The 12764-nt window shown below is 38.2% G+C and overlaps 1 protein-coding gene across 1 annotated transcript in view; it reads right to left on the bottom strand.

Moving 5' to 3' along the window:
• The window catches only part of mdn1 (midasin AAA ATPase 1), a 239274-nt gene extending 227053 nt beyond the window's left edge, over window positions 1-12221 (bottom strand). The window contains exons 1-2 of the mRNA XM_039747985.1: window positions 11983-12221; window positions 8555-8781 (exon numbers count right to left, since the gene is read on the bottom strand). Of these exons, the coding sequence (XP_039603919.1) occupies window positions 8555-8781; window positions 11983-12078 (323 nt within the window). The 5' untranslated portion in view covers window positions 12079-12221. The remainder of the gene's footprint in view (window positions 1-8554; window positions 8782-11982) is intronic.
• Between the last annotated feature and the right edge of the window lie 543 nt (window positions 12222-12764).

Raw genomic sequence — 12764 nt, 5'->3', positions numbered from 1 at the left:
TTCACGTTTTTAACATTTTACTATTTTTCAGCCTTGTGCTAAAATTAAGTAAATTCATTTTCCCCCTACATCATAGCAACACTCAATAACGCTAAAGTAAAAAATTGTAAATTTATTAAAAACTAGCTGTCCCCCATGGCTAAGCCCACAAAGTAGTGAAACAAGACAAACTTTAAAAATCAATAAACAAACAGGTATCGCTAGCTAAGTGGAGGAAAGGAACGCTCCAAAATGTAGCAAGAGGTAGATTGACTCAGAATGCTTCGCCCTCCTCTCGGTCCACAGCCTCTGTCTCAAATTAGCGTGAATAAATCTCTTCCGCAAGCAAACTATGATATTAAGCGTGATGAGAGAAGTCACAAAATCATGCAGAAGGTTCAAGCAAATTATAGAAAAAAAAAACATGATCTAAATCATTTAAGTAGTTCTCTTGTGAAAAGCAGACAGACAGGCATTGGATTTTATTTATTATATATATAAATATAATAAATATATATAAACCCAAAGCCCTTACTGACTCACTCATCACTAATTCTCCAACTTCCCATGTAGGTAGAAGGCTGAAATTTGGCAGGCTAATTCCTTACAGGTTACTTACAAAGGGTAAGCAGGTGTCATTTCAAAATTCTACGCGTAACGGTCATAACTGAATCCTACTTACGTACATATATACGTCCACAGCCTGCAGCTCGGTCGCCGTTGCATCCCCCATCGCCATGCCTCCCAAGTAATTAGCTGGCTGCCTGCCCATATAAGGCCGTCCGTCGCTACGGTATCTTCATTCCCTTTCTTGCTTCGCCACGGTATTCATGTCTCCTCGCTGATAATTGCAGCCTTTTTATTTAATCCACGGCTTCTCCGCCGTTTTATTTTTCGTTTATTACGCTTATAGTTATTGTGTAGGTATTTTAGACTTGCTTTACATTGTTCAGGCACCCATTTCTTTTACCATTCCAACCATACACCCATTAACATGTCTATCGAGGTCACTTACCGAGTGGTTTCCAAGCCCGGAGATGCCGCCTGCCTTTTCCATTCTCTGTGTTACATATTGCACAGCCATATCAGGCTCACTCTTGATATTCGGAGGAACATTGTGTCTTATGTATTGAATGACTGGGACAGGTTCAAGGTGTGGACTGATGACGGTACAGGTGATAATTATACTACACAGGAGCACTATAAGAGTGAAATACTTAATAAGCCTTCACCTATGCTTTTGCACGTGAGTTGATGGCTGCCGCTGAACTGTTCGGTTGTCACTTTCAACTGTACCGAAATGGCCAAATATTTTACACCTTTGGAGAACTGCCAATGCCTCTTAAACATCTTAGATTCACAGGTGACGATTTCAGTAGTGGACACTTTGATGTTTATGAATGTTTCAACTCTCAAAAACTGGATGCGAAGTTATCGATGAAGCTGGTTGCATGCTTACAACGCTTGACAGATGCCGAATGTCACTTCAACAGAAGTCTGGCAAATACTAACGTAATTGAAACAAACCATGAAACTCAAACCGATTATAACAGCAGCAATCCAAGCTGTGACAAAACAGTAAAAAGGAGGCGTGTCAGACGTTGTGGTACATTTTCTGATACAGCTAGACGGAAACAACTTTGTGATGCTGCCGCTAAATACTCGCAGGCAAATCCACAAGTTCATAGAGACGCTGTCGTTAAATATTCACAGGCAAATCCACAACTTAATAGAGACGCTGCCGCTAAATACTCGCAGGCAATTCCACAAGTTTATAGACACGCTGCCACTAAATATTTGCAGGCAAATCCACAAGTTAATACCAGGAATGCCTGTTAAACATCTTAGATTCACGAGTAGCGATTTGGGTAGTGAACACTTCGATGAATGAAACCTGTTCTCTTTAAAACAGTTGACAAACACGAACTGTAACTTGAACACAACACGTCCTCCAAATACGAACCTGATTGAATGAAATAATGATAATCAAATCCTTGATGACAGCAACACTCATAACAGTGACAAAACAATTAAATTGACAATCATGTTACATTATTTTAAAAATGTTTCCTTTTCTTTTTCATAACTGCTTTAACGCACTACTTCTCCCCTGCAAAGCATGGGTATTTTGCTAGTATATATAGTACAGTATTCAGATCCTTAACTCAGTATTTACTTAATGCATCAATGATTACAGCCTTGAATCTTATTGGATATTCTTCGAAGCACTGTTAAAGTGGTTGGAGACGGTCAGTGAACATTTACTTTAAGGTCTCTTAATGTTCAATTAAGTTCTAGTCCCGGATCAGGTTGGAAAACTCTGGGAATGTCCATGAGTTGCCCTGAAGCCACTACTGTGCTGTCTTCAATTTTTGCTTATGGTCATTGACCTGTTAGAAGGTGAACCTTCAATCAAGTCTGAGACCCTCAGAATGCTCGGGAGCATGTTTTCATCAAGGATATCTCTGTACTTTGTTTTGTTTTCCCTCAACCCTGGCTGGTCTCTAAGTCCATGCTGCTGAAAAACAACTCTGGAGCATGATGCTAGCGCCATCACACTTCACTAGTGGATTGGTATTGCACAGGTAATAAGCAGTGTCTGGTCCCCTTCAAACATGAAGTTAATCATCAGAGCAGGGCAAGAATGGATTTATGATCTTTATTTGTCCACAGGGGAAATTTGGCTTTTAACAGGAGAGAGAGAGAGAGAGAGAGAGAGAGAGAGAGAGAGAGAGATGGAATACATAGATACACAGACACACACACACACACACACACACACACAACTATAGTGTGAACACACACCATAATGATTAAAAATAAAGAAAAATTAAAAAGAGCCTAGCATACCACAACATAAACTGCACAGGCCATCACATTAATGGAATGCAGTCTTTAAAGAAAAAAGGCCCTGCTCTGCCCTTTCTTATATACTAATTCTATGCTACAGGATCAGTCCAATCTATAACTGATGTGGACCCTCACGTACTTCTAGTAGTGCATCACATCGATATCCACTCCCTGAATAATGACTGGACCTAGACACTCTTTGGTGTGCAAAAGAAAATAACCAGGGGCCTTATATATGCAAGTACGACGTTAATCTGCATCCAGCCCTGCAGTTAGGCTCTCCAACCTGCAGGGAAAAACCTGGGGGTTGGTGGCAGAATTGGCACTCCGGCCACCATAAAACCAACTTGTGTGATGCCGAGGTGTTACCAATTGCACTGCTACACTCAGGTCCCAATCTGGATATCAGCGCGTGCTCCTAACCTCTCATCCTCTCCTCTTATATATAAACGGTGCATACACACAAAAATGTTGTGTACACCCGTAACCATGTTCACATCACAATGTATAAAAACTAAACTTGGCATAAAGCCATGCACATTCTCAAGCCAGCTCAAACCATAGCATACGCAAGCTTTCAGCTCAGTTTTGCAAACTGGCAGCACCCAGCATTAAAGCAGTACTACTGTTCCTGGGAGGTTACCCTTTATTTTTTTAGATTCAGATCCCTGACGCAGCTTTATCAAATACACTGACATTAACCATGTATCATTTTTTAGTTTAAGGCTTCCGATTGTAATCAACCTGTAACCACATAATGGTGCACAGAATGGCCAAACTATTCCAAATACTATAGCTGCTTTAGCATTGTTACTCTCAGTGCACCACCAAGTATTTTAACCCACTGTATCGGAGTATGGAATCACAGCTCTATAGAAGCTGATCGGAGAGCTCTACCACAGATTGTGTCAAGAGCGGAGAGAATTATTGGGGTACAGATTCTAGCACATGGCTGCCTCAGCCAAGAGCACGGTCTATTTGAACTTCTCCAATTCAGCAAAAGCTTCAGAGCCTTTCCTGCACGAACCTCATGGTTCAGCAACAGTTTCATCCCAAGAGATATAAATGCACTCAATCTTTAAAGTACAATTACCTCACTGTAAACTTGCATTACAGTTGTATTATTGCACAACCTGAGCCACTTATGCTTCTATATTGCATATTTTTCATTTTTTTATCGTATTATTATTATTATTGTTTTTGTTGTTGGTATTTTACCATTTTATAGGAAAATAACTTTATGGAGGTTTTGCATATTGAATCTTATTGTATCATACAATAATAACAATAAAGGAATTCAGTTCAGTTCAATAGAAGACAGCACATATTTACAGATGATGATGACTGGCTTTTAAGTCGATTTTAGATTTAGCTATCTTCTTGGAGCTCTTGATATCATTTTTCAGATGAAATACTGTAAAGTATATATATATATACTTTATATTTTTATATATTACATTATACAGATATTTTTTTAACTTCATTTAAATAATGTATACTGTTATTAAAGATGTGGACACGACGTGCAGCGGTAGCGATGAACTGGCGCCTCGCTCAAGGATCATTCCTGCCTCGCACTGTATGCTTCATGAGGCTGGTGCAACCCTGGATGGATAGATGGATGGAAAAATTAAATATGTACTGCGAATATATTTCAATGTTCCTTAAAGGTTTTGAAGAATCAGCATTCTAATCTAACATATGACTTGACATTTATTAAAGAGCTGATAGTGTGGTGATTGGTTACTTGGAGAACAGGAATTGGGGGTTAGTAGGTTTAAAATAGACAGTACTGCTGCATTAAATTATTTCATCAAGGGTCACGCACAACGCAGCAAGCATCTTGCAGGATGCAGGAACAATCTCTGGACAGGGCACCAGCTCGTCACTACCATTTTGCCACAGTGGCCCCATGTTTAATAATGCATTTCATCATGACAATTATATCAAGTATACATCTTAGTATTTAAATTGTTCAGAGCGCTGTAATATCATGAATGTAATGTATTCTGTGCCCTGTCGATGTAAGAGAAGCACATAGTGATTCTCATACATAGAGCACATAGAACACATAAAATATGGAACTTTTAATGTGCTACTATAGTTACGATGGGATTTGAGAAAATGGTAAATTAAAAGATTTTAAGATTAAGTTTATGACGTTCTATTTTAATGAAAAAATAAGGTGGAAATTCTGAGATTAAAGTTGACATTTCGATCTTTTTTCCCCCACTATGTCCATATTTTTTTTTCTTTTCTCTCTACCCGAATAAGCTTCCATATGACACTCAGGCAGTGGGCTACGACTCACCTTTTCACAGTGACTTTGATATTTGACAACTTCTTTTTTATTTTGGGCACTATGCAAATTCAATCAACTTCCTTCTGTTGTTTATATCAATGCTTAAACCAACAAATTGTATGTTTTTATTTGCCTCCACTTGGCATTCGCCGATATTCGTCTTCTTTCCTGCTTTTGCCATAGTCTTTTCACAGAACGGTGAACTTAACGGAATATTTATATTGATTTGCATATTCAAAGAGGGGTAATTCTGGGAAGAGTCTGGAAGGGGCAGCAGGTGCATGCACGAGTGTTAAATTTCATGCAGACCGGGATTTATGTAGCGAAAGTGCGTGGAAGTCGGCTTACACACGGTTTTCTCCATCTGAATTTTTTTGTGCATATGCTTATTTCGACTTTTGTCCGTACACCACGTTTTAGTGTGAATTCTATGCATGCTGTTATGCACGAGGCCCCTGTTCTTTGGTTTTGCTTATGTTAGGATGCAGACAATTTTCTTTCAACTAAAAAACAAAGTTCTCCACATGACTCCCCTGTTATTGATACATAAGTACAGAATCATCTGAGAATTTCTGCAAGTGACATGAACTGGTGTTATATCTAAGGTATACAGAATGAAGAGAAAAGGAGAGAGGATACATTCCTAGTGGTGCTCCAGTATTGTACCCTTCTATATCAAAAACAGAGTTCTTGAGCCTCGCAAACAGCTGTCTGACTGACAGAGAGTCCATTATACATGACCATAGTTTCAACCACCTGCAATGTCTCCGAGTTTACCCCCTAACAGGGATGGCTGGATTGTACTTAAGGCCCTGGAGAAATTAAAAACCACAATCTTCAAGTGCTGCCAGCTTTGTCATGGTGAGAAGAGGCCTTGTGAAGCAGATAGATAACTGAATTCTCCACTTCAAATATTTGACCCATAGGCAAACTGCTGTGGGTCCAGGTGGTCGACTACACAAAGACTCATTAAGTCCACGACCAGTCTCTCAAAGTTCTTCATGATGTGAGACTTAAGTACCACTGCTGTATAGTTATTAGGTGAAAAGGCACCTGCCTTCTTTGGAACAGGAATAATGCAGGATGATTCTACAGCACTGGTGCTTTCTGGTGCCTTGGGGATAGACTGAACAGGTAACAGAGGACACCACAAAGTTGGTCAGCACAGACCTTAAGAACTCCAGGACTGATTCCATCAGGTTCCACAGCTTTTCCTTTGTGTAGGCTCCTCGGTTGTATCCTTGCATGGTCTTCAGTTATGGACAGTCCACATTTATGGTCAGAGGAGGACTCTCCCCTGGCCATTTCAGTTGACATGAGAGAAGTTGATGATGTAGTAGAGAAGGTGTGATTGGAAGAAGGTGGCAATGGGAGGGAAAATATATTACAAAAAAGTTCAGGGCATTGGCTTTGTCCATATCCCCTTCTAGCACCTGAGCCCATTTCCAGAAATCTTTTGTGTTCACTCAACATTTTCTTTAGCAGTCGCCTTGCATCCTTCAGTGCCTCTTTCTCACCAGATTTTGAATGTCCTCTTTTTCTCATTCAGGAGACCTTTGTTGTTTGGAAAGCAACATACGGTCTTTGAGGGCATCAATGTTTCGACACAAAAATTAATATAGTCTGTGATGCAGTGACCAAGTCCCTCAATATCATTTCCATTCCATTCCATTTCCCAGTCTGTTATTTGGAAGCAGCGAATACCACATTGCTTCTAAAGTTCTGTACTTTGTCTTTATCTTTAGAGTGACTGAAGTAATAAAGTAATTATTAGGGCACCTGATGCAGGGAAGATAGCTATTTGCTCAACCCTGCAGGATTAACAGGCTGAGAGTTTGCATCTCTTTTGAAGAATAAGTGTGGTAGAAGTAAGACAATATTGGTTGGCAAGTGGCATATAATCAAAAGGTGTATGAGCCTTCATGTGCCTCAGGGACACCTGTACATTGCTGGAGCTGAAGATACTGATTCCTTATGTGGAGTATTAGGTAGTGCATGAAATCACTTGTATGGTACTTATGTGAATGTGACCCAATATGAAGTACAAGGAAGTAGCTGGCAGTGCAGAAATAACTCAAACAGTACTTCTGGGAATAGGATCAGTGCATGTTAAATGTTAAGAGGTGGGAGTACACCAATCTAGTAATGAATGTGGAGAGTCTCACTTATCCCTCAGTAATGCACATGTTTAAAAATCAGATAAAGGAGAACGTTTACTTTATCTAGTTGAATGACTTCAAAAAGGGACCAGTGGTTTCTGTGAAATACTTAAGTGAAAGATTAAAAGATGTATAAGACATTTGGACTTTCCTGTTTCCATAATTCTAAATGTCAAAATATACATTTCTACTTGCATATCACCTGAGCAGTAATACTGCATATTCAGCAAATGCAGAAAAATTGCTTATGACTAATTTTGAAACACTTAACAGAAATACTCAAGACACTGGATGACTATAGTCTATTAGTGCTGAGAGTCTTGGCATATATCAAACAAGTCTATACTGCATCCTCACATTAGTCCAATACATTAACTCTAAACTAATTTTATCAAATTCAAGTAGATCTAGTCATCAATAGATACAGTGTCCATCCATCCATTTTCATAACCTGCTTACAAAGAGCAGGGTCACGGTGCAGCTGCAGCCTATCCAAGCTATTTTTGGGCAAAAGTCAGGAACAATACCGGGACAGGAAGCCAGTCCATTTCAAGCTAAAACACACACAGACCATTTTACCAACGCCATATACATATAATGTATAAAAACAAACTAATGGCAATAAAAAAAGTACCGTATGCACCAATCTGTCAGAAAATTGATAATACCCTAGTCTTTATTTAAAAATTTTCTGTATCATCCTCAAGCTCAGCTTAAAAAAACACCTCTGTGGAATTATTTTTCTATATCTGTCTCTGAACCACCTACAATCCAACTCATACTTCTCTCTTTACGCTGTGACATGTTAATCATTCAAAATGACAATATCCTTTCTTAACCCCATCATAAACAATCCACTTTATGTATTAATGCTATTATTCACACTCAATGCACCCCCTCAGTTTCTGACATAAACTTGTTCTGTGCAAAAAGGAATCACTCAATCAACGTGTCAGTTTCCAACTTGCAATAAAGATATGGCAGCATTCAAATTGTAGGTCTGTACGTGTAAAATGAATGGTTATTGGTGTGTATTAAGGAACATTTCCTTATAAAATAAAGTAAAATGTGTCAAATGAGTTTGGTAGTTTATGAAATATTCTATAAAAGGGCAATACTAAAATTAAACACCCAAGAACAAAAAGAGTTACAGAAACTAGCAAACAACAGGGGAGAACAAATTGCTGAAGGTCACTTTAAATAAAATGTGACAAAACATAAAAAAAGCAGTTCTAGCAGCTGAAATGTGCTTGTTAATACTTACAGCAGCGCATCAGGACTGACATCCAGAAGTTTACTCAAAGCTACCGACAGTCTTTCATGACGATCATGGTTAATTTTTCCATCAGCTTTAACAAGGCCTGCATTTCTTTCTAGCAAATCTAAAACAAAAGGCCGCATATGACGTCCAATAAGAAGAGTGTAGTCTTTCTCCAAAAGCAATTGAGCCAAAGAATTGAGAATGCACTGACGATCATACGGGGTCCAGATCTTTAAAGGAAAAAAGGAGAAGTAGAAGTAATAATACTTTACATATTTGCTATCCCCAAAATAAAAAAATCTTTTCCTATACGGATAAGGGAAATTGGCAAATAATTAATAAGTAGTGTACCATGTAACACTGTGTTAATTAAATGTTGCATCTGTGATTTGTTAACTGCTTTGGATTAAAATAACAACTAAATAAATTCAAATAATATCCTAATGCATCCATCCACCCATTTTCTATACAGGTTCTACACCATGGGGAGTCAAGTGCACTTTCTAGCAAGTAAAATTTCATGCACAGGCTATGTTCATGAATCAATTTCCTTTCTGCTCTGTTATTTCTAAAATAAATATTTCAGATAGTACATTCCTTGGCCATCTAGCTTTCTAAGAAAATTTTAAAATAATAATACTAGTTTAAAGGATAGTTGAGGGAAAAATCTTGAAGTGCATTTTTAAATATCTGATTTATTTAAAGTGTATTTGTTACTTTATCTGATGCTGGACTATCTAAATATTGCTGCTGCTGCTTTCCAGATATAGCCCAGTCGACTGGTAAGTCAAGACTTGAAAATATAAATGCCACCTTATAAAACCTATCAATATATTCTTTAAAACGTCCTCTACTCTGCAAATATATTGGTACATTAATATGTTTTTTTATAATTTTTTCACACTTTTAACATTGGGAAACAGAACAAAATGATTGCATAAAACTTTCACTTTTTAAACTTTTTTCTTAGCACTGTGTGTTTAAAAATGGCACCTATATGCATGATGTTTGCTCACGTCACAACTTTACTGAAAACATACCACTTAGTATGGACTCCAGATAAATTCCCCCTTCTTAAAAATGGTAGTTGAAATAAGGCATTAACAAACTCTAGTCTGATTATTAGATTTAGTGGAAACGTGGTACAAATGCAAAACAATGCGGCTTGACAGAGGAAAATGGGGAAAAAAAAAACTGCAGCACATAAAAAAAGCTTTAAATCTTGCCCTGTTCATTGTATGAGTGAAATATGCACATTCTCCTCTTAGCCAAGGTAGCTTTTTTCAGAGTTTCCCCCCAAAGAAAGTCAACAAATCAATTTAACTCTAAACAAAGAGCACATGTGCTGGCATCCTAAACAGTGTTGTACATTGTCCTGTACTGGATGCTGTCAAGACAGGCTACAGCACCCCACTTCACACATGCTATAACTGGATTGAGGGAGGCTGAGAAATAGATGGAAAAATACTTTGCAACTGTTAAAAGGAGCACAGTGGAAGAAATCACATATCTTTAAATATCCTGAAACTTTAAAATATAACAAATAGTTTAAGTCAGGGTTTCCCCAAGTTCAGAATTGGTGTACTACTGAGGGTACAGGCTGTAATTGCAACCAGTTTCATAAATTAGTGGGCACTCATATCCTATCAACTTAATTGTTTAACTGGTTTTCTTGTCTTTCTCTTTATTCAGAAAAGTGCTCTAGTAAGAGATTTGCATTTAGGAGGAATTTAAAAATGTGTTTTTTTCCACTTAATTTTCCTTTATTATTTTTATTTCAGTTGTCTTATTTCTTTGCAGTTTTCCCCTTGGGTTGTATCCAAATAATGACAATTTTGATGAGAAATAAAGACATAGATACAAATGACACTGAATGTAAAGTAGAGCTGCTAATTCGATGTTATATTCTTTTGTGTACTAATTAGTAATAAATGGCTTATTAGCTAAGTGGCTCTTAGTTTCAGTCTCCCATACCACCTCAGCTGCAGGTGTTCATCCCAAACACCGCATCCTTTTAAAGGGACTTTGCCCTTATTAAACAAGTTAATATTTCCCAGTTTTCTCCTTTTTATGTAAACTCAGAATATTACAAAATGGGATTACAGTACTACATTTATTGGGAAATGTAGCAAGTACGTTTGCGAGACAGTGTTCTTTTTCTTGCTTTTTAAAAGGTTGATCTTTTTATGTGCTGCTTCCCTGTGCGGTGTCATTTGCACTGGCTGTACTGCTCAACACTAATCGTCAGTATCTGGGTACAATTATGGGAGTTAAACTTCACCGGAAAAGGTTAATCGAGAGGAGTCAGATGAGGTGGCTCCTGAACGCCTCCCTGGTGAGGTGTTCCGGGCACGTCCAAGCTGGAGGAGGCCCCGGGGAAGACCCAGGACACGCTGGAGGGACTGTCTCCTGGCTGGCCTGGGAACGCCTTGGGATTCTCCGGGAAGAGCTGGAAGAAGTGGCCGGGGAGAGGAAAGTGTGGGCCTCTCTGCTTAAACTGCTGCCCGCGCGACACGACCTCGGATAAGCGGAAGAGGATGGATGGATGGATGGTAGATTAAAAAGAGTATGGTAAAAGCAAGTTAACATCTAAAGATATCACAAAAAATGCAAATACAGTATCAGAATTTTATTAACATCTAACACCGTATACTAGTGCATATGTCTGAATGCAAAATAAGATGGGAAAAATGATGATTAAACAACTACATCATTTAAAAGTCAGACTGAACCATTTATTTGTGAAAGTGGATGGGATGTAAACACGCGGCCACATACAGTAGGTCTAGGTTACTGTCTGGCAACGCAGCATTTGGGAAGCTGTCGCATTCGCACGTGCACATACACTCTTCTTGATGGCCAATTTACCTACCACAGGTTTTTAAAAGACGTGGGAGAAAAAAACTATGCACCAGAAGAAAACTCAGGCAGCCTCTGAGATGGTTCCAACAATGTCAAAGTCCGTTTTGAGCCCAATAATTTATTTTGTATCTAATTGCGATATATTCAGACAATCTACTGAATTATCAACAAAAATATTCAGGCTTTAAAAAAATTGTGTTAAGACTATTAAATGAACTATGTCAATTTTTTTAATTAACTTAAAAGCAAGGCCCACGCTAAACATCAGTACAACATTAATCACAACCTGAATTAATTGAATAGGGCGTTTAAAATAAGTTAGCTGTATAATGGACGTATTAAGCGCTTCTCATGTTAAAAGGTTTTCAGAGATACATTTTGTAACACTCAAGCATCCATCTACAGTATTTGTTGAACTCAATGACTCCAGTTTATGTATTTTGTAATATGCAGCATAGAAACAGTTTTAACAAATGTGTTAAAAAATATGGACATATTACAGACATTCTAATTTTATTGACAACTGACTACCATTTTATTTAACTACATACAATAAAATGAACACTGACCTGTTTAGTCAGATACTTGCTGATTTCATTTCGGCTTCCCTCTATTTGCTTTGAGATGGTCCCCAAAGAGGACACGTTGAGTTCTAAGTGCTCCATACGATCACCCTGAGAATGTTTTCCAATATAAGTTATTATTGTGCCCCAAAGAAAGGAGAATCTGTTACATGCGGCACGTGTTGGACTACTTCATATCTTCAATTCAGTCAACAACGCATCGTGCCCCTGCAACACTTCACCACCACAATCCACATGTGGAGAGAAAAGTGAGAAGAATTTCCGGAGCAAAGAGAAGCCGTAATACTTCTAAAAAATGCGCAGTAAAAAAACCTGTTGCGGAACTTACGTTCAACAAGATGACGCAGTGGATTCCACGCCTGTGCTGTTAACTGTCTGTTGTGACGTGTGCTCGTTTTTCAAGTGTTCGAATGGATTTCTCCGGAATTCCATAGATAGATAGATAGATACTTTATTAATTCCCAAGGGGAAATTCACATACACCTGCAGCAGCATACTGATAAAACAATATTAATTAAATAAAAATGCAGTGCAAGTTAAAAAATGCAAGGTGGAGAGTGCAAAGCAGGTATAACAGACAATAACATTGTATAATGTTAACGTTTACCCCCCGGGGAGAATTGAATAGTCGCATAGGGTGGGGGAGGAACGATCTCCTCAGTCTGTCAGCAAGAATAAGACAAGAATAAGAAGAATCGCTTATAATTTAGGTTGATTGGTTACGTGTAAATTCTGACAAAACAGAGTGCCGTATGTAGTACACGATG

Source organism: Polypterus senegalus, chromosome 3 (assembly GCF_016835505.1).
Source record: "Polypterus senegalus isolate Bchr_013 chromosome 3, ASM1683550v1, whole genome shotgun sequence".
Lineage (NCBI taxonomy): Eukaryota > Metazoa > Chordata > Cladistia > Polypteriformes > Polypteridae > Polypterus > Polypterus senegalus.
The sequence above is the reverse complement of the archived record's forward strand: the minus strand, read 5'-3'. Positions and strand labels throughout refer to the sequence as shown.